Raw genomic sequence first — 19,338 nt, 5'->3', positions numbered from 1 at the left:
TTGAAGATTGAGGATCAGATGGGTGAAAGAGTATCTATTGATCAAGAAGTTCAGCATGGCCAGCCACCACCTAGTGATCCAGATGATCAGAATGGAGGTGGAGCTTCAAGTTCCCATAAAGCTTCAAGTCCACAGCAACCCCAGCAACGAGATCAGATTGATGATGATCAGAGATCACATATTATAGCCAGGGACAGAAACAGAAGAGAGATCAGAAAGGCAGCCAGGTTTAGTGATTATGAGATGAGTTTTTTTGCTCTCTGTGTTGCTGAGGTATTGGAGTGCTTAGAGCCATCCACCTATGCTGAAGCTATGTCGAGTAAGGAAAAGGAGAAATGGCTTGCAGCTATGAGAGAAGAGATCCAGTCACTACTCAAAAACCATACTTGGATTTTGGTGAAGAATCCAGGGACCCAAAAGCTTATTAGCTGCAAATGGATCTTCAAGATGAAGATTGAAGTTGGTGAAGTTGAGAGTGTCAGATTTAAGGCACGGCTTGTTGCTAGAGGATTCACTCAAGAAGAGGGGATTGATTATAATGATGTGTTCTCTCCGGTTGTAAAACACAGTTCCATCAGGATATTGCTTGCTCTTGTTGCAAAGTATGATTGGGAGTTACACCAACTCGATGTCAAGACAGCCTTCTTGCATGGTGAACTTGAAGAAACAATATATATGCATCAACCCGAGGGGTTCATGGAGGCTGGGAATGAAGACAAAGTGTGTTTGCTCAAGAGAAGTTTGTATGGATTGAAGCAAAGTAGTAGGCAGTGGTATCTCAAGTTTGATGAGCATATGATGAGTATTGGTTTCAGAAAATCGCAGTATGATAGCTGTGTTTACATCAGAGAAAGGAATGGTGTACCAATTGCTTTTCTACTTTTGTATGTTGATGATATGCTTGTGGCAGGAGCAGATCTGGGAGTGATTGAGAGAATCAAGGCTGAACTGGAATCCAAGTTTGAAATGAAGGATCTTGGAAATGCAAGGAGAATCCTTGGCATGGATATACTGAGGGATAGGCCAAAGAGAGAGCTCAGGTTGTTGCAGAGGAATTACATCCAGAGAGTTTTGAAGAAATTTCAGACTGATGACTTCAAACCTGTCTCTACACCATTGGCTGCTCACTTTAAGTTGAGCATGGATCAGAAACCAAAGAATGACTCAGAGAGGAAAGAGCTGAGCAAGATACCTTATGCAAACATCATAGGAAGCATAATGTACACAATGCTATGCACAAGACCAGATTTGGCTCAGGCTATAAGTGTTACTAGCCGATTTATGTCAGACCATGGGAGAGAGCATTGGATAGCATTGAAGTGGTTGCTCAGATACTTGAAGGGTGCTTCAGATTATGGTCTGTTGTACAAGGCAGATTGTAAGGATCAAGGTGGAGCACTGGTGGGGTTTTGCGATTCTGATTATGCATCAAATAGAGATAATAGGAGATCTCAAACTGGATATGTGTTCACCCTAAATGGCACTGCTATAAGCTGGAAATCTGGATTACAACATGTGGTTGCTTTATCTACTACGGAAGCTGAGTACATGGCAATGACAGAGGCTGTGAAAGAAGCAATATGGCTGAAGGGAATCCTAGAAGATTTTGGGGAGAAGCAAGACACAGTGGAGATAAACTGTGACAGCAGCAGCGCCTTATGCCTTGCCAAACACCAAGTGTTTCACGAAAGAAGTAAGCACATAGATGTGCGGATGCACTTCATAAGGGATGAAATACAGAGAGGTGAAGTCAAGATGGTGAAAATATCTACTGAGCATAATGCGGCTGATATGTTGACAAAGCCGTTGCCAGCCATGAAGTTTAAATACTGCTTGGGGCTGGTGGGACTTGTGGAGTGATGAGTTTGAGGTTTTGTCAGAGGATTATGATTCATTGTTGATTCTGAGATTAAGGTGGAGTTTGTTGGAGTATAATCTCACAATCACCGTTGGATGCAGCAAGCTAAAATCAATGTCATTCTCAACAGCTGCAGATTTGTTAGAGGTTGAGCTCGTTCAAGAGCTCGGCATTTTATTGAGCTCGGCATTTTATTGAGCTCGGCATTTTATTGAGCTCGGCATTTTATTGAGCTCGGCATCATGCAGCACTTCGGCATGTTGATGCAAACCAAGAAACGGGAAGTAGCCGTTGGAACAGTTATAACTGGTTTGTTAACTAACATCTCAAGAGAGCCGTTGGAGGATGAAGGGACTGATATAAAGCAGACGAAGGCTGCATCTGGAAAAGTTAATCAGCTACTTCGATATTCAAGAAAAGAGTCTCCAAACTATCACTTGATTAGTTCTTGGTTTAGAATTAGATTAGAGGTGTTGAGTTCTTGGAGAGAGTTCTTGAGTAATTGTAAACCTCTGCATATTTCTCAATATACTGAATCATATTGCCTTTGGCCGTGGACGTAGATCTTACGATCGAACCACATAAAACTCTAGTGTTCTTTCTTTTCCGCATGGTTGTTGTTATCATCGATCTTTTGCATACTTTCATAACAAATATGAATGTCGACATCTTTAATATTTTTATGATAACTGAAGTGGCATTTCACAATTTGACAAAACATTTAAACACGCAAAAGCGATGTAATATATTTTTTTTCCATTTTATTAGTTGCATTTGTGCTTTCAGATCTTTATATTTTATTTACATTTTTGTTAATTTCCATTATTTGAATAACAGTTTGTATCATGACAATATCCATATGTCGTGACTATTGCGTTCTAACTGTTTGCTGAATTGCCGAAGAGAATCTGGCGTGGTGAGAAGAGCTCTTATTGTTTGATGAAATGCCACATGATGTCATGACCGTAAAGTTGTATTTCAAGAATAAGAATTATCCGAGAAACACCATTTTCTTGAAGCCAGATTCAAATCATCGAAGCGAATCTTGGCAAAAAAAATAGATTCTCCGGTATCTTTCTACAGTCAAGTTAGTTGCTATTTTTTAGGAATGTTTATTAGTGGCATAGTTAGTGGGTTTGTAGTTTAGTGGCTTATGTAGATCTTGTGTAGTGGATTAAGGAATGGCAGCTGATATGATTTGTGCGTTTTGAAGAGAAGTTTGTCGTATCGATCATTAGAATATCACAATACACACAAACGAAGAGAGATAGAATTTAGCTTCAAAAGGATTCAATTCAACAAACCGTTGAACACCTGATGTGATAACTCACTATCCTCGCTCACTGCAATAGAAATAGGCCTTATTTTCTTTTTCAAATAAATTGTTTGAAGGTCCAATACCATCCACCATTGGAAATCTTTTAGATCTGGAGTACTTATATCTCTCTTCCAACAAATTAAATGGTGAGCTCTCATTCCCTATCTGCTACTTGACATATCTTGAATAATCTTGACAACAAACATATTGATTTTGTGCGCTCCCTCTGCCTCAAAATGCTACTCCCTCCATCCACCATAAGGAGTACCATTTCTTTCCCGCATGGATTTTAAGAAATTCTCCTCCTTCCTATAAATTTTGTCACAATTTTACCGGGCACTGTGCTTCCTGCTCGCAAGGAAAGAAGAGCGACAAGGTTCAGTTCAGATTTGCCGAGTTCGGAAAGTAACTGATTAGATTAAATAAGAGTAAGTCGGTGAGAAGGCAGAAGAGCCGAAACTCTTTCAAGACTCTTTCCAATACAATAAGAATTCAGAATGACTTCGGACGATCCACTAATGACCTTCCCGGTAAAGATTACTAAGACATGGAAAGAAATCTTGGCGGGCAGCGCTTATGTTTTCAATAGAGTTTTGGACTATTTTTCTACCATGGCGTGCATTTCGTGTCATTGCCCGGCACGTTTTAAGAAATGTAATGGAAAGTGAGTTAAAAAGGTTAATGGAATTTGAGTCCTACTTTTATATATTAGCTTTATAATAATATGTGAATGAGACTGAGTTAATGAAATATTAGGGTTTAGGGCCCACTACAAAAAATGGTAAAAAAATGAAATGTGACAAATTTTGTTGGACAAACGGAAATGGAAAAATGTGACAAACTTTCTAGAACGGAGGGGAGTATTAATAAAACTGAAAGGAATCAAGTTAGTTGAATTTGGATCTTACTTTTATATACTCCCTCTGTCCCAACTAAGTTGGTACAAAACTTTTGGCATGGAGATTAAGAAATTTTCTTGAATAGATTAGATTAAAGTATAATAAAATAGGAAAGAGAAAAAAGTAGGAGAATAAAGAGAGAGAGTAAAGTAGATGATGAAATAGAGTAAAATAGGAAGTGATTTGAGATTTGAAGGCAAGAAGTGAAGAACGATCGGTGTTGATATCGGAGGATGAGCAATAATTCAGAAAATGAGAAGGTTTTCCATTTTGGACTTGATTTCTTGTGATTGAGCTACGATGCATATTCATGTATTTGTGTAGGATATTTATTATAAGGAGATTGTAACAAATATGAAAGCATTAGGTGAAGTCAATGGCATGAATTAACGTTGTGTATTTCTTATTATTGATGATGCCGCGGCGGCTTCATAATTGATTACACTTACAGAATTATTTATTAAGTCAGTGAAAGTGATCTCAAATTTTAAAGTATTTATCCACCAATTATTATGTTTTTGACTTTTTCATGAACGATCTTATCAGATTTTGTCAAAGATTGAATTGTAAGAGATTGAATTAAATAGATACCACTAGTCTTGGTTATCATCTTCTCTAAAATATGAATGTTGACATCTTTAATATTTTTATGATAACTGAAGTGACATTTCACAATTTGACAAAACATTTAAAAACGCAAAAGCGATGTAATCTTTTTTTTTCCATTTTATTAGTTGCATTTGTGCTTTCAAGTCTTTATATTTTATTTACATTTTTGTTAATTTCCATTACTTGAATAACAGTTTGTATCATGACAATATCCATATGTCTTGACTATTGCGCTCCAACTGTTTGCTGAATTGCCCAAGAGAATCTGGTGTGGTGAGAAGAGCTCTTAGTGTTTGATGAAATGCCACATGATGTCACGACCGGAAAGTTGTATGTCAAGAATAAGAATTATCCGAGAAACACCATTTTCTTGAAGCCAGATTCAAATCATCGAAGCGAATCTTGGCAAAAAAAAATAGATTCTCCGGTATCTTTCTACAGTCAAGTTAGTTGCTATTTTTAAGGAATGTTTATTAGTGGAATAGTTAGTGGGTTTGTAGTTTTGTGGCTTATGCAGATCGTGTTTAGTGGATTGAGAAAATGGCAGCTGATATGTAGTTTTGTGGCTTATGCATATCCCATAACCACACTTCGCCAACCAAATCCATCTATAAATCCTGACTCCTCATCATCATCATCTTCTGGAGGAAACACTGGTTTTCCATCAGTTGTTTCACACTGCTTTGCCAACGGAACTCCACACAATCCCGAGTTTCCTATGTAGGAATCATTCTGAAACGTAGAAAACTACTTAGATTGTGGTATCTGCCCCACAAGATTATTCATTGATAGGTTTAATTTCGAAAGAAACGTCAACCTGTTTATATGTTCCATGACAAATTGATACGGGACCCCCACCAACGGCAGAGCGGCAGGCCGAGCTGGAGCATGCCGAGCTGGAGCATGCCGAGCTGGAGCATGCAGAGCTGGAGGCAACGACAGCCGAGCAGCACGACGCAGCGCTCCCGAAGCCGAGCAGCACGACGCAGCCGAGCAGCCCGCCGCAGTGCGGGAGTAACCGAAGTGAAGAACTAATTGTGTCGAAAAGATCCTTGAGGCCGAGAGACAAGCTCAAGGCGCCGAACAAGTTCACGAACTAGCCGATTCACTTTGTTCTTTTTTTTTTTATTATTTCCTTCCTTTTATGTTTTAATATTTTTGAAACTTTAATTTACTTACTGTTGAGTCGGGCCTGATTTATAAGCCCAGTTCGTGTTTTCTTTGCGGTTCTTTCCCGGATGAATTAGGTTACGTCGAACCGCCCTAGGGTTTCTAGTATAAAATAGGGTATTTCATCAACACATTAATTTATGAATGAAATATTTTCCCTACACAAATCTTGTGCCGCAAGTAATTTATTTCGTTCTCTTTGCTGCTGCGTGGAAGACGTCCACAAATCCAGCCAAATTCTCGAGCAATTCCGCGAGGTTGTCGTGGGAATTGCTCGCCACCCATCGAGAAGGAAGATCTCGGAGCCGTTACGGAGAACGTCCGTAACATCTGGTGCTTTCATCCCGAAAACTCAAAATCTACTTGGTTACGCAATCAATGACGGCGGAATTTCCGCATGCAGAGTCCTCGTCGGGGCTGCAATTGGGCCCGGCGCGGCAGAGGATTCCTGGCGACGTCGACGGGAGACAACCGCACGTCGACCCGGTCACGTTAGGGTTTGCACAGTTGAACGCACGATTTGATAAGATGGATCGCCGGATCGATAGCGTGGAGCGACGACCGCCGCCGCGGCAGAGGGCCATGAGGCCGATTGGGACGACGCCGACCACGCGTGGGAGGAGTACCGCGGGGAATGGTCGGAGCGGTCATCTGGGTCGGGGCCGTGGTCGCCCTTATCGGGGTGGCCGTGGGGATCATTTGGGGAGGGCTTACTCCCGGGCCGGGGAAGCCGCCCTGGTCAGCACCGTGGCGACGCGGGGAATAGAACGGGTCGCCGTCGGGATAATTGGGACCTACCGCAACGCCACGAGGATTGGGATGATGAGACGTTCGAGGAGCGCGGGGTAACCTGCTGGATCCGCCCCAAGTCGAGAACGTTTAACCGACAGGGGTCGGATTAATTCTTCCGGCATAAAGATGGATGCGCCCCACTTTAATGGGGCAGACGCGCCAATTGGATCGCTCGCGTGCAGTACTATTTTGATCACAAGCGAGTTCCGGAGGGCGAGCGCTTGCATTATGTAGTAATGCTTTTTCGACCACGCCCGCTTCAAGAGTGGATTTTATTACCGGGAGACGAATGGCGTTGTTACTTGGCCAGAATTTTTGGCCGACGTCAGGCATCGATTTGACCCCCAAAGCTTCAGAACTACACGGGGTTGATCGCGAAGCTAGTTCAGACGTCTACCGTTGCTGACTATCACGCGACGTTCGAACGTATCTTAATCGGGTTACTGATTTCGGAATCAGCCTTGATTCCAATTTTTATTCAAGAGTAGAACAGTGAACCATCATTTTGTTTTCGCCATTTTTTTTTTTTTTTTTTTTTTTTTTTTTTCAATCACTTCATTTTTTTCCAAGAAAGGTTTTTACTCAAAGAAACTATTTCTGTATGCCTTCCGTGTTTTTTTCATAGTTGAAGGCAAAATTTTTCCCGCATGGAGGTTTTAGGAAAAAATGTTGGGTGTTTAATAATAGATAAAAAGTAAGAGGGAGGAAAAGGTTAGAGAGAATAAAAGTATTAAGTGAAAAAGTGAGAGAGTTATGGTAAGAGAGATAAAATAAGAAAGAGAAAAAGTTCCATATATGGAAATTGACTCAACTAAAGGATCTGAAATGGAAAATGACTCATATGAAAAGAGGGAGTACTATATTGCTTCTATTCAAGACTTCCCTCCTCTACGAAAAAGAAATATTATAAACACGAATTTATTGTTATCGTGACCAATTTTCTAACTACTTTTACATAACACCTATGCTTCATCAGATTTTTTTTTCGTTTCTATTTTTACTCTTAACTTTTTGTTTCCGTTTTTACTTTATTGTTTGTATAATATCAAACACCAAGCTTCCCTCAATTTCCAGTGGGGCAACACAAGTTTGGAAATTTTACACTTTGCAGTTGACTTGACTTTGAAAATATGTTATTAGAGAAGGTTTCAGACATATTTGTTGGAATATAGTATTTTAATTTTGAGTAAAAAGGGCATCTCCTAGTTTGTATATAAATAGGCAAATGAAGCAGAGTAGATAGACAAAAACACAGCCATGAAAACAGCATACCTTTTCCTTACATATCTTTCTCTCCTAACACTTTGTCTATGTTTGTGTCCTTCAAGAGCAGCCACAGATGAAGCAGAGAGTTTGATGAGATGGAAATACAGCCTATCATCTTCTGCTTCTCTCGAGTCTTGGTCCGTCAACAACATCAGCAACCACTGCATATGGATTGGCATTCGCTTGCAACGATGAGGGATCTGTCTCTGGGATTGATCTCTCCGGTGCAGACCTTGCAGGGACATTGGACCTGTTCCATTTCACTGCATTGCTGAATCTCACCACTTTCAACCTCAGTGGGAATTATCTCAACGGCTCCGTACCAGCTGCTCTTGGCAACCTCACAAGCCTCACTCTCTTGGACCTCTCCAACAATTCGTTTGCCGGCGCCATCCTCCAGAGGTCGGCCGCTTGACAGAGCTTCGATACCTGAGCTTCTCCGAAAACTCTATGTTTGGAGAAATCCCATATCAGATTGGCAATCTGAGGAAGGTGCGCTTCTTGGATTTGGGATCCAATTACTTTGAAACTCCAAAATGGTCTCGATTTCCAACTTTCCCTTTCCTAACTCACCTGAATCTTGGTATCAATGAACTCAACTTGGAATTTCCACACTTCATAACCACATGTCTCAACCTTACTTTTCTTGATTTGTCTCAAAACAAATTCACAGGCCAAATTCCTGAATCATTGTTCACTAATTTGGTCAAACTTGAATATCTTAACCTCACCAGAAATGGTTTTCAAGGCCCCCTGTCACCAAATATCACTAACCTCTCCAAGTTGAAGGATCTTCGCCTCACCGAAAACCTTTTCTCTGGCAAGATTCTTGATTCAGTAAGCCTTATTCCAAGCCTGCAAAATCTAGAGCTGTACAATAATTCGTTTGTAGGAGAAATCCCTTCTTCTATAGGCCTACTCACGAATCTTCGAAGTATAGGCCTTGGAATGAACAGATTCAATTCCTCCATTCCTCGAGAGCTCGGCCTGTGCAACAAGCTGACCTACTTAGATTTATCCCAGAATTCACTCTTGGGGCCATTGCCGCCATCCTTATCAAATCTGGGTAATTTATCTTATTTGCGACTATTTAAGAATAGCCTGACTGGTGAAATATTGACCTCTTTCATCACGAGTTGGAGAAAACTAATCTGGCTAGTAATTCAAGACAATGAATTCAGTGGGGAACTTCCATCAGAAATAGGCTTGCTCACAAACCTCGAGTATCTGTTTCTCTATAATAATTCGTTTTCAGGCACCATCCCACCAGAGATAGGAAACCTACAAAAAATGAGTTGGCTGGACCTTTCAACCAATAACTTTTCAGGTGAAATAGCTCGAGTCATAAACCGATTGAATGGGAGTTGGAAAACAATGCATTATATTCCATACTGAATTTCTTTTTCTTTTTAATGACGGTTTGAAACGATCATCGTTTTGAATTAAATACTTTTTATAAAGAATGCAATGCATTACTCATAAATGTGCTATTAAAATGCTATTCATACATTTACATTTTAAAAGTAAAGAATTTTGATTTATATCCTTATTTAACTTTAAAATATATTGTTTGAAGGTCTATTACCATCCACCATTGGGAGTCTTACAAATCTGGAGGGCTTAGTTCTCTCTTTCAACAAATTAAATGGTGAGTTCCCAACCTCCGTTTGCAACTTGACATCTCTTGAGTAATCTTGTTGGCCAAATACCAAATTTAATAACTAGATGTCATGCTAGTATGAAGTGACATTATATAAATATCTCAATATAAACCTAAAATACTATATCATTTCTAGAATATTTTGTTATAGTGATTCCCTACATGCCTGCTAGAACATGAATTTTGTTCCTAGGGATATTACCATATGAGTAATGGTTGTCTCAAACTTGTACCATCCACAATTGAGAATCTATACGTTATGGATATAAGTCTCAACAAATTAAATGATGCTTTATAATAACTCGTTTTCAGGCAGCATCCCACCAGAGATAGGAAGCCTACAAAATTTATGGAGGCTGGACCTTTCAACCAATAACTTTTCAGGTGAAATACCGATTGAGTTTGAGTTGGAAAACAATGCTTTATATTCTTCCCTTGGTGAATTTCTTATTATTTTTCATGACTTTTTGCAACGAGTTTGAATTAAATCCTTTTTAAAAAGAATGCAATGCATTACTCATAAATGTGCTGATAAAATACTATCCATATGCATTTTTAAAAGTAAATAATTTTGATTTATATCCTTATTTAACTTTAAAATATATTGTTTGAAGGTCCATTACCATCCGCCATTGGGAGTCTTACAAATCTGGAGGACTTAGCTCTGTCTTTTACCAAATTAAATGGTGAGTTCCCAACCTCCGTTTGCAACTTGACATCTCTTGAGTAATCGTGTTGGCCAAATACCAAATTTAATAACTACTCGAGTGCAAGATGTCATGCTAGTATGAAGTGACATTATATAAATATCTCAATATAAACCTAAAATATTATGTCATTTCTAGAATATTTTATTATAGTGATTCCCTACATGCCTGCTAGAACATGAATTTTGTTCCTCGGGATATTACCATATGAGTAATGGCTATGTCTCAAACTTGTACCATCCACAATTGAGAATCTATACTTATGAGTTATGGATATATATGTCTCAACAAATTATGGTGCTTTTATCTACAATATGGAGTATTAGTTTAGTTCACAACATGATATGCATATAGTACAATTTTAGATGTAAAGAAATTTGATTTATATCCTTCTTATATTTCAAATAAATGGTCTGAAGGTACAATTCCATCCACTATCGGAAATCTTTCAAATCTGAATACCTTAGATCTCTCTTCCAACAAATTAAATGGTGAGCTCCCATCCTCCCTCTGCAACTTGACATTCGTTAAATAATCTTGTTGGGCATTTTTATAACTTTCAGAATGCCTAGCATAATATGGCATTTTTATAATAGTTTTTGTTATAGTGATTCCCTACATGCCTGCTAGAACATGAATTTTGTTCCTCGGGATATTACCATATGAGTAATGGCTATGTCTCAAACTTGTACCATCCACAATTGAGAATCTATACTAATGAGTTATGGATATATATGTCTCAACAAATTATGGTACTTTTATCTACAATATGGAGTATTAGTTTAGTTCACAACATGATATGCATGTGGAGTGTAAAGAAATTTGATTTATATCCTTATATTTCAAATAAATTGTTTGAAGGTCCATTACCATCCACCATTGGGAGTCTTACAAATCTGAATACCTTAGATCTCTCTTCCAATAAATTAAATGGTGAGCTCCCATCCTCCCTCTGCAACTTGACATTCGTTAAATAATCTTGTTGGGCATTTTTATAACTTTTAGAATACCTAGCATAATATGGCATTTTTATAATAGTTTTTGTTATAATGATTTCCTATATGCGAGCTAGGTATGAATAGTGAATTTCATTACTCTGGATGTTAACATGAATAATCTAGATATGTTAGAATGCGGACATTGAAAAGTTCATACATTAGGGTGAATAGTTATATTTTCGTACAACTATATGGTTGGAGAAATCTCATATTAGATTGGCAATCTGAGGAAAGTGCGCTTCTTGGGCTCCAATTACTTTGAAACTCCTGACTCACCTTAATCTTGGTTGGAATGAACTCAACTCAGAATTCTCACACTTCATAACCACCTGTCTCAACCTAAATTTTCTTGATTTGTCTCAAAACAACTTCATAGGCCAAATTTGGTTGCGCTGGACCTTTCAACCAATAACTTTTCAGGCGAAATACCGATTGAGTTTGAGTTGGAAAACAATGCTCTATATTCCTCCCTTGGTGAATTTCTTATTCTTTTTCATGACTGTTTGCAACGAGTTTGAATTAAATACTTATTAAAAAGAATGCCAATGCATTACTCATAAATGTGCTGATTTGATTTTTATCCTTATTTATCTTACGAATAAATTGTTTGAAGGTCCAATACCATCCACCATTGGGAATCTTACAAATCTGATGTTTTTATCTCTCTCTTCCAACAAATTAATTGGTGAGCTCTTGACATTCATTAAATAACACTTTTATATCTGAAAATTATGCTAATTTTATTTAAACGTCATCTTGACAAACACTTTGATTTTATGTTGTCCCTCTACTGTAAAATATTAACATCTAATGCAGATAACTGCCATGTTATGTATGTGTATTTTTCAGTATAAATAAATTTGATTTATATCCTTCTTTTATCTTTCAAATAAATGGTTTGAAGGTACAATTCCATCCACTATTGGAAATCTTTCAAATCTGGGTTCCTTATATCTCTCTTCCAACAAATTAAATGGCGAGCTCCCATCCTCCATTTGCAAGTTGTCACGGCTTTATTATCTTCTTCTCTCAAATAATACTTTGGAAGGAAGACTGCCACAGTGCCTTGGGAACTTCAGCAGAATTTTGACCATCTTTCATCTAAACCAAAATCAATTTGGTGGCCTCATTCCATCCACCTTTTCTATGAATTGTAGTCTCGTTTCCATCAATTTGGGTAATAACAAATTCCACGGACGATTACCTAAATCCTTAGTCAATTGCCAAAGTCTAAGGGGTCTCGACATTGGAAACAATAGAATACAAGATGAATTTCCCTTTTGGATGGAACGCCTTCCCAAGCTTAAAGTGCTAGTATTGAAGTCTAACAAGTTTGATGGCAACTTATCACTTCCTTCGCCTACCAAACTTCCATTTCCTATGTTACAAGTTCTAGATATATCTCATAATGCATTTGTAGGCTCTCTCCCTGAAAGATATTTCAAGAATTTCAGAGCAATGATAGAGGAAAAGCAAAGAGATGACACAAAGAGTTTCCATGACAAAGAAAAAGACAACGACGTCTATTATCTAATTTATGTGGATATGATGATCACCTTGAAAGGTCAGGATCAGTTGTTGAATAGACTACTTGAAACCTTCACAACAATTGACTTATCCTCTAATAGTTTCTCCGGGACTATTCCACCTTCCATAGGAAATCTTAATATTCTCAAATACTTGAACCTATCCCACAATAGCCTCACAGGACATATACCTTCATCTCTTGGAAACATGAGCCAACTCGAATCGTTGGATTTGTCAACAAACAAACTGGAAGGAGGAATTCCAAGTGAATTGACAAGGTTGACATTTCTTGCTAAATTAAACCTTTCAATGAACAATCTTGTTGGGCATATACCGCAATCCAACCAGTTCTCCACATTTGACAATAACTCATATATTGGAAACTGGGGGTTGTGTGGATTTCCGTTGACGAGAAAATGCAATGATGAGAATGGGCCAACGATAAACCACGCAAATGAGAAAGGCAACAACCTATCTTTTATGCAAGAAGTTGGCATATCAATGGCCTTTGGTTTTATTTTCGGATTCTGGGGAGTTATTGGTTCTTTCATACTAAAGAAATCATGGAGATTTGCATTCTTCAACTTCTTTGATGCTGTTGGAGATTGGCTCTACGTTAGGAGTCTTGTGCTTGTATCCAAATGGAGACGGACCTAAAATAAGGTACTAATCACTTCATCCCTTCAACTTCTTTGATGTTTTCATTGAATGTTATTAGCAGTAAATTATCTGGAAATAGCATGACTTTTAACCAATATTTTTTTAACTAAAAAGAAAAAATTGAACCATTTTGGTCCCTTTTATATCAATTGTGCAAACATGGTTGATGCAGTTCCAGCAAATGACGTTGATTGCGTTGGAATGACTTGAATTATGGCGTCAAATTCACGTGATGCTTTTGGAAAAAGTTGAGGAATCAAAGTCATCGTTGTGCTATGATGTTCGATGGACCATCGGACATCCTTTAAGTTACGAAATTGTCCTTTTATTTGTTTTTCAGGCTTTTTTTTGGTAATTTTGTTACTTTCTCTGAAACGGTAGGGTTTCAAACCACTTGTAAATAATGGATTTCAATGTTTTTCAATTTAGAATAGACTAAAAGTCCATTTTTGGTCCTCATATATGGCCATTTCGCGTTTTGGTCTTAAATATTAACTTTTTTATCTTTGAATCCCAAACAAACGAAAACAGACATGAAATGAACCTTAAATAGCATTGACCATCAAGTTTTGAAGAAGCCTTAAAAAAGGACTATTTGCATACTATTTTCATTGGTTCGGGATTCAAAGATAAAAAAGTCAATGTTTTAGACCACAATCGTAAAATAGTCATAAGTTTAGGACCAAAAATAAACTTTACTCTCCGTCGATCTAAATTTGAGATGAAATATTCTTATAAAATTGATGAACTTGTTTGGCAAAAACAGCTGCATGGCAATTGAAAACCATATTTGTCTAAGTACCTTCAAAGGACTTTCACCAACGTAATTTTCATTGCACTTCCATTTTATACAGGCCCAAAAATAAAAGCCCAAGATTGAAGCCCCAAGATGGGCTTCACCAATGTATTCACAGCCCATTTACATGTATTCTTTTTATCATCCTTATGACCTTAGCTATATGTTTTATATTACTACTCCATTTAGGTCTATCGTTGGAAATATATTATTCTTCATGTACTACTCCCAAAGATATTGGTCTTTCAAATAAAATAAAAATATAGTAATTCGTATATAAACGGGACCCAGAATCAAAATTCTCTAGCCACTAACTACAAGTAAAACGAGTGCACATGACATTTCATACATAACATATACATGCGGTCTTGATATAATTATGTGGCTTTATTTGATTTAGCTTCTTTATGCATTTCCATTGATGGGACAAGAAAATATGTGGCTTTATTTGATTTAGCTTCATTATGTATTTTCCATTAATGGGAAAAGAAAATGAATGGTTTTATTTGATTTAGCTTTATTATGCAATTGGCATGCCTTGTTTTAAAGGGCATATCCTTAGCGGCATTTTATAGTGATTTTCTACATGTTTGAGCTAGACATATTGGGCATGAATTCCGTTACTCGGGAATTCGGGATATTAACTTAAAAGTTAAGAATTATGATTAATGTGTTTATTTATTTTTTAAATAAATTGTTTGAAGGTCCAATACCATCTACCATTGGGAGTCTTACAAATTTGGGGAACTTATTTCTCTATTCCAACAAATTAAATGATGAGCTCTCATCCTCTATTTGCACTTGTTGGCCAAATAGCACATATTGATAGCTTCTCACGTGCTAGATGTCATACTCAGTGGCGTATCCACTAAGGAACAAGGGGGTACAACTGTACACCCAAAGTAAATTATTAGTACTATGTATTCACCAGAAAAACATAACTCTTACCCTAGCCTAGTGGTAAGTTGTTCCCTCACCAAGCTAGGAATCCGGGTTCGATTCTTGTTAAACCCATATTCATCCCTATTTCTGTAGACATGTTTTAGTTTATAGAGTTCTAGAGTCTTCCCGTTTGTGAGTAACTCTTTTTATGTACACTTTATTTATCTCAAAACATTATACATTTTGTACATCATGTTAAATCGATAAGTATTATTTTAATTCTTTTTTAATGTATTTTTATTTTCTTCTCTTGCAATGAGTTTACTGTGTGCTTCTATTTTAAATTCTTCTTGTAGGTTTTATGCATTTTAATGTACAATTTAATTCTTTTCTAATGCAATTTTTTTATCTTTTCTATTTTTAAAAATTAAAATTTTCTCAAATAAACTAATAAATGATTCAACTATAATTTATAAATCCAAAATTAATTCAGCTATAATGTATAAATCTAAAAACCTTTATTTTATATAATGGGAGTTACTAAATAGTAGCTGTAAAATAAAAATAATCCAAAGAATAATCTTTAAAAAATAAGGATAAAAATTCGAACAAGTTAAAGAAAGGACATGTCAGATTTTGAAAAACATCAAATCCCGATAATTCTTTCTCATACCCCCAAATCGAAAATTCTGGATTCGCCACTGGTCATACTAGTGAGTTTTTAAAAATCTCCCAGTATATACTCACGATAGGACCCAAATGAGTTGGAAAACAATGCTTTAGGCTCTATTTGGTACATGGAATTGGGGTGTGGAGTTGGAATTGAAGCCTTGAATTCCAAATTCAGTGTTTGGTATTATAAAAATTATTGGATTTGGAATTGAATTCCAATTCCAAATCCTGCAATTTCACATATTTGACACGCTACACACACTACACTACACGCATTTCATATATTTCATACATTTCACACATTTGAACTATGTGTAGTGTGTGAAATATGTGTAGTTCCTTCGAAATCTTTCATATCTGTATACCTTATATCTCTCTTCCAACAAATTAAATGGTGAGCTCCCATCCACTACTAGAAAATTCACATATTATGACATGTATAAATGCAATTAGAAAACTATTATCTTGACATTTTAGGTGTAATGGCACTTATTGCATGTGTGAGGAAAAAAAGTGTGATAACAAGCAAAGTGTGAAGATAAATCCTTCTTTATTACACTCCAAAGGTGCCATGAAACATAATGTGTAATGTCACTAGAAAATGCCACAATATAATTTCTTAACCTACACTAACTTTTGGACGAAAATTTACAAAATACCCCCATAAATTTTTATTATTACAATTTACCCTACATTTTATTTTATTTATTTTTTCACCTACATATTTGTAGAATTTATATTATTGTCCTTCAAATATTCATAAATTATGTTTTAATCCTTCAATTACATTTTGGTTTCAATGTACAAAATTCATTATATTATTATTAATCATTCAACAAAATTTAATAAATAATTAATTCAAATAAAATGGCAATTTTCAATAATACCCAAAGTATCAAATGATGTTATCTAATGTGTTTAAACACAAGGATTAAACATAAGCGTTGGTTATCTTTACTTAAACTACAAACAAAATTAGTACTAAAAAAGTAAAAATTATAAAGTCTTAATCTATTCCAAAAGTGCTTGTAGGGACATTGCTTGTTTCTTTAAAATGTGAGCCTCTTATGCCTGTCAAAAGAGCAAAGTACCACTCCAACGCCATGCGACCTAAAATAATTAAGTACAAAATTCCAAGTTAACACAATAAATAACAATAATATACATGTACTTTGAGAAAATAACAAAGGTTGGAGATACTCATATATATCACACTCTGCAGCATAATGAAATGGTTTAACTAATGATAATGGAATAAAATCATCCAACAGCCCGTTTTGTAATAACAAGAGAGAACACAGACTTACTGTTCTAACTGAGCAGCATATTGAGCTACCTTCTGCTTGCACTGATTTGCTGATGTTGATACTTCTTCACATTGGAAGAGATCAACAGCTTTCTCAAAATACACGATAGCTAGTTCCAAGTTCTGTTCATGCTCATACAACTCAGCTATTTCCTGCAAAATTAAGATTTCTCAAATAGTCAAATTGCCATCTTTCAATTAAGTTCTGGTCATGCTCATACAACTCAGCTATTTCAATGCAATAAAATTCTACAAGAATCAAGTTTTGACCTAAACTATGAGCTATAACATAACAATGTCGAACTACTTTTGCTACGAAGGCTGACAAATTCAGCAGATGAAAGATAACCACACCTTGTGTATTGCACTTTTTGTAGCAATGAGCTGCATCAGCATACGCATTAGCAGCTTCATGCTTGCTATCTAACTGCAAAAGGGGAAACGAAAGATATACTTAAATCAAATTCATATTACTGTTTATAACAATATGAAAAAATGTGATGGAATTGGAAACTAATACGATAATGTGCTAAGAAATAATCATTTCAATTTCTAGCACAAATCGCAATCAAATTACTTCAAATGACAGTTAGCCAACTTTACATAAACTGTTCCCGCTCGATCCCCTGACAATGAATCAAAATAATCGATTAGACTCGTGTCATCGCCCAAATTGAATCCCTAGCTATAAAAAAATTAAATTTCGATTCATAATTTTCAATTTCGACTTAATCCCCCATTGTTTACGGTTGAATTCACGGAAGGAAAATGCGAGAAGGACGATCACACCAAACGAAGATGAAGAAGAGGAATCGGCGGTTTCCATGATTTGGAGAGCTTGAAAGAGTTGGCGGCTTTGTCGAATAAGTCGGCTGCGTCTTCGAATTTGGAGCCTAAAAGCCCCAGCCGCTGAGCTTCTTCACGGCTTTGCTCTCGAAGTCCTCCGCCCTCGCTAGATGATCGCCCATTCTTCTTCTTCACGCGAATTTTCCTGCGGTTGGTTTTTTGCAGGAATGAAAGCAGAAATTGATGGAATTTTAGGGGGGCAGAGAGAGATCAGAAACCACCAATGTAATGTCGAGTATTTATTGTATACTATCTATTATTTTGAATAAAACGATTGATTTTGTATTTGCAATTTTCTCTTGTTAATTCGTTGTTGCTTCTGCTTTGACACTTTCACGTAAAGGAAATGTCATTAAGTGAATCCTGTTTTGACATTTATTTAAAATGCAGCAATAATAGATATTATAAATGCCATAAAACATTGATGTGATTATTGGATATATATGTTGACATTTTTTATGAAGTGCCATATTGTAAGTGTAAGAACAGCTCATTTTTCTAGTAGTGATCCTCCATCTGCAAGCTGTCACAACTTGGTTATCTTCTTCTCTTAAATAATACTTTGGAAGGAAGACTGCCAGAGTGCTTTGGGAACTTCAGCAGAACTTTGATCATCTTTCATCTAAACCAAAATCAATTTAGTGGCCACATGCCATCTACCTTTTCTAAGATTTGTAGTCTTATTTCCATCAATTTGGGTGATAACAAATTCCACGGACGATTACCTAAATCCTTTGCCGAAGTCTAAGAGGTCTTGACATTCGAAATAATAGAATACAAGACGAATTTCCCTTATGGATGGAACGTCTTCCCAAGCTTAAAGTGTTAGTGCTAAAGTCTAACAAGTTTGGTGGTAACATATCTCTTCCTTCAACAACGAAACTTCCATTTCCTATGTTACAAGTTCTAGATATATCTCATAATGCATTTGTAGGCTCTCTGCCTGAAATATATATCAAGAATTCCAGAGCAATGATTGAGCATTTAGCAATTGAAGAAGATGAGTTTCTAGATTACGCGGAGATGAAGCTCAGCTTGAAAGGTCAAGATCAGTTAATTAAGAGACTATTGGAAACTTTCACAATAATTGACTTATCCTCCAATAGTTTTTCTGGGTCTATTCCACCTTTCATAGGAAATCTTAAGATTCTTGTTTGTTTGAACCCATCCCGCAATAGCCTCACAGGACATATACGTTGTGTCACTACCACAACTCCCTAGTCAAAGAAAGTGTAGCTATTTCGCGACTAAAACTTACTAAATAATCTCAACTCATCATAAATGGATAATCAATTCAAGAGAAACATTGTCTGAATGTGAAAGAGAGTACAACCATACTGAATCAGAGTAATTTCTGGTCATTGTCTTTTCT

General features: G+C 36.7%; 1 protein-coding gene, 1 long non-coding RNA gene and 1 pseudogene across 8 annotated transcripts in view; 1 reads left to right on the top strand and 2 right to left on the bottom strand.

Moving 5' to 3' along the window:
• The window catches only part of LOC121761750 (receptor-like protein 52), a 111,331-nt gene extending 97,408 nt beyond the window's left edge, over positions 1 to 13,923 (top strand). For 4 of the 7 annotated variants that reach the window (XM_042157389.1, XM_042157391.1, XM_042157384.1 and 1 more), the window contains 5 exons: positions 10,699 to 10,770; positions 11,141 to 11,212; positions 11,891 to 11,962; positions 12,182 to 13,467; positions 13,637 to 13,923. In XM_042157389.1, the coding sequence (XP_042013323.1) occupies positions 10,699 to 10,770; positions 11,141 to 11,212; positions 11,891 to 11,962; positions 12,182 to 13,461 (1,496 nt within the window). In that variant the 3' untranslated portion in view covers positions 13,462 to 13,467; positions 13,637 to 13,923. The remainder of the gene's footprint in view (positions 1 to 10,698; positions 10,771 to 11,140; positions 11,213 to 11,890; positions 11,963 to 12,181; positions 13,468 to 13,636) is intronic. The other 3 variants (XM_042157387.1, XM_042157386.1, XM_042157388.1) reach the window with 3 other exon arrangements.
• LOC121761769 lies at positions 3,132 to 4,334 on the bottom strand. The gene is made up of 2 exons (XR_006042092.1): positions 4,085 to 4,334; positions 3,132 to 3,524 (listed from the first exon to the last, which is right to left on the bottom strand). It is a non-coding gene; the product is annotated as an uncharacterized LOC121761769 (long non-coding RNA).
• A 2,838-nt stretch (positions 13,924 to 16,761) lies between the features above and the next one.
• On the bottom strand, positions 16,762 to 18,152 carry LOC121761765 (annotated as a pseudogene).
• Positions 18,153 to 19,338: the final 1,186 nt, after the last annotated feature.

Source organism: Salvia splendens, chromosome 13 (assembly GCF_004379255.2).
Source record: "Salvia splendens isolate huo1 chromosome 13, SspV2, whole genome shotgun sequence".
Taxonomy (NCBI): domain Eukaryota; kingdom Viridiplantae; phylum Streptophyta; class Magnoliopsida; order Lamiales; family Lamiaceae; genus Salvia; species Salvia splendens.
The sequence above is the reverse complement of the archived record's forward strand: the minus strand, read 5'-3'. Positions and strand labels throughout refer to the sequence as shown.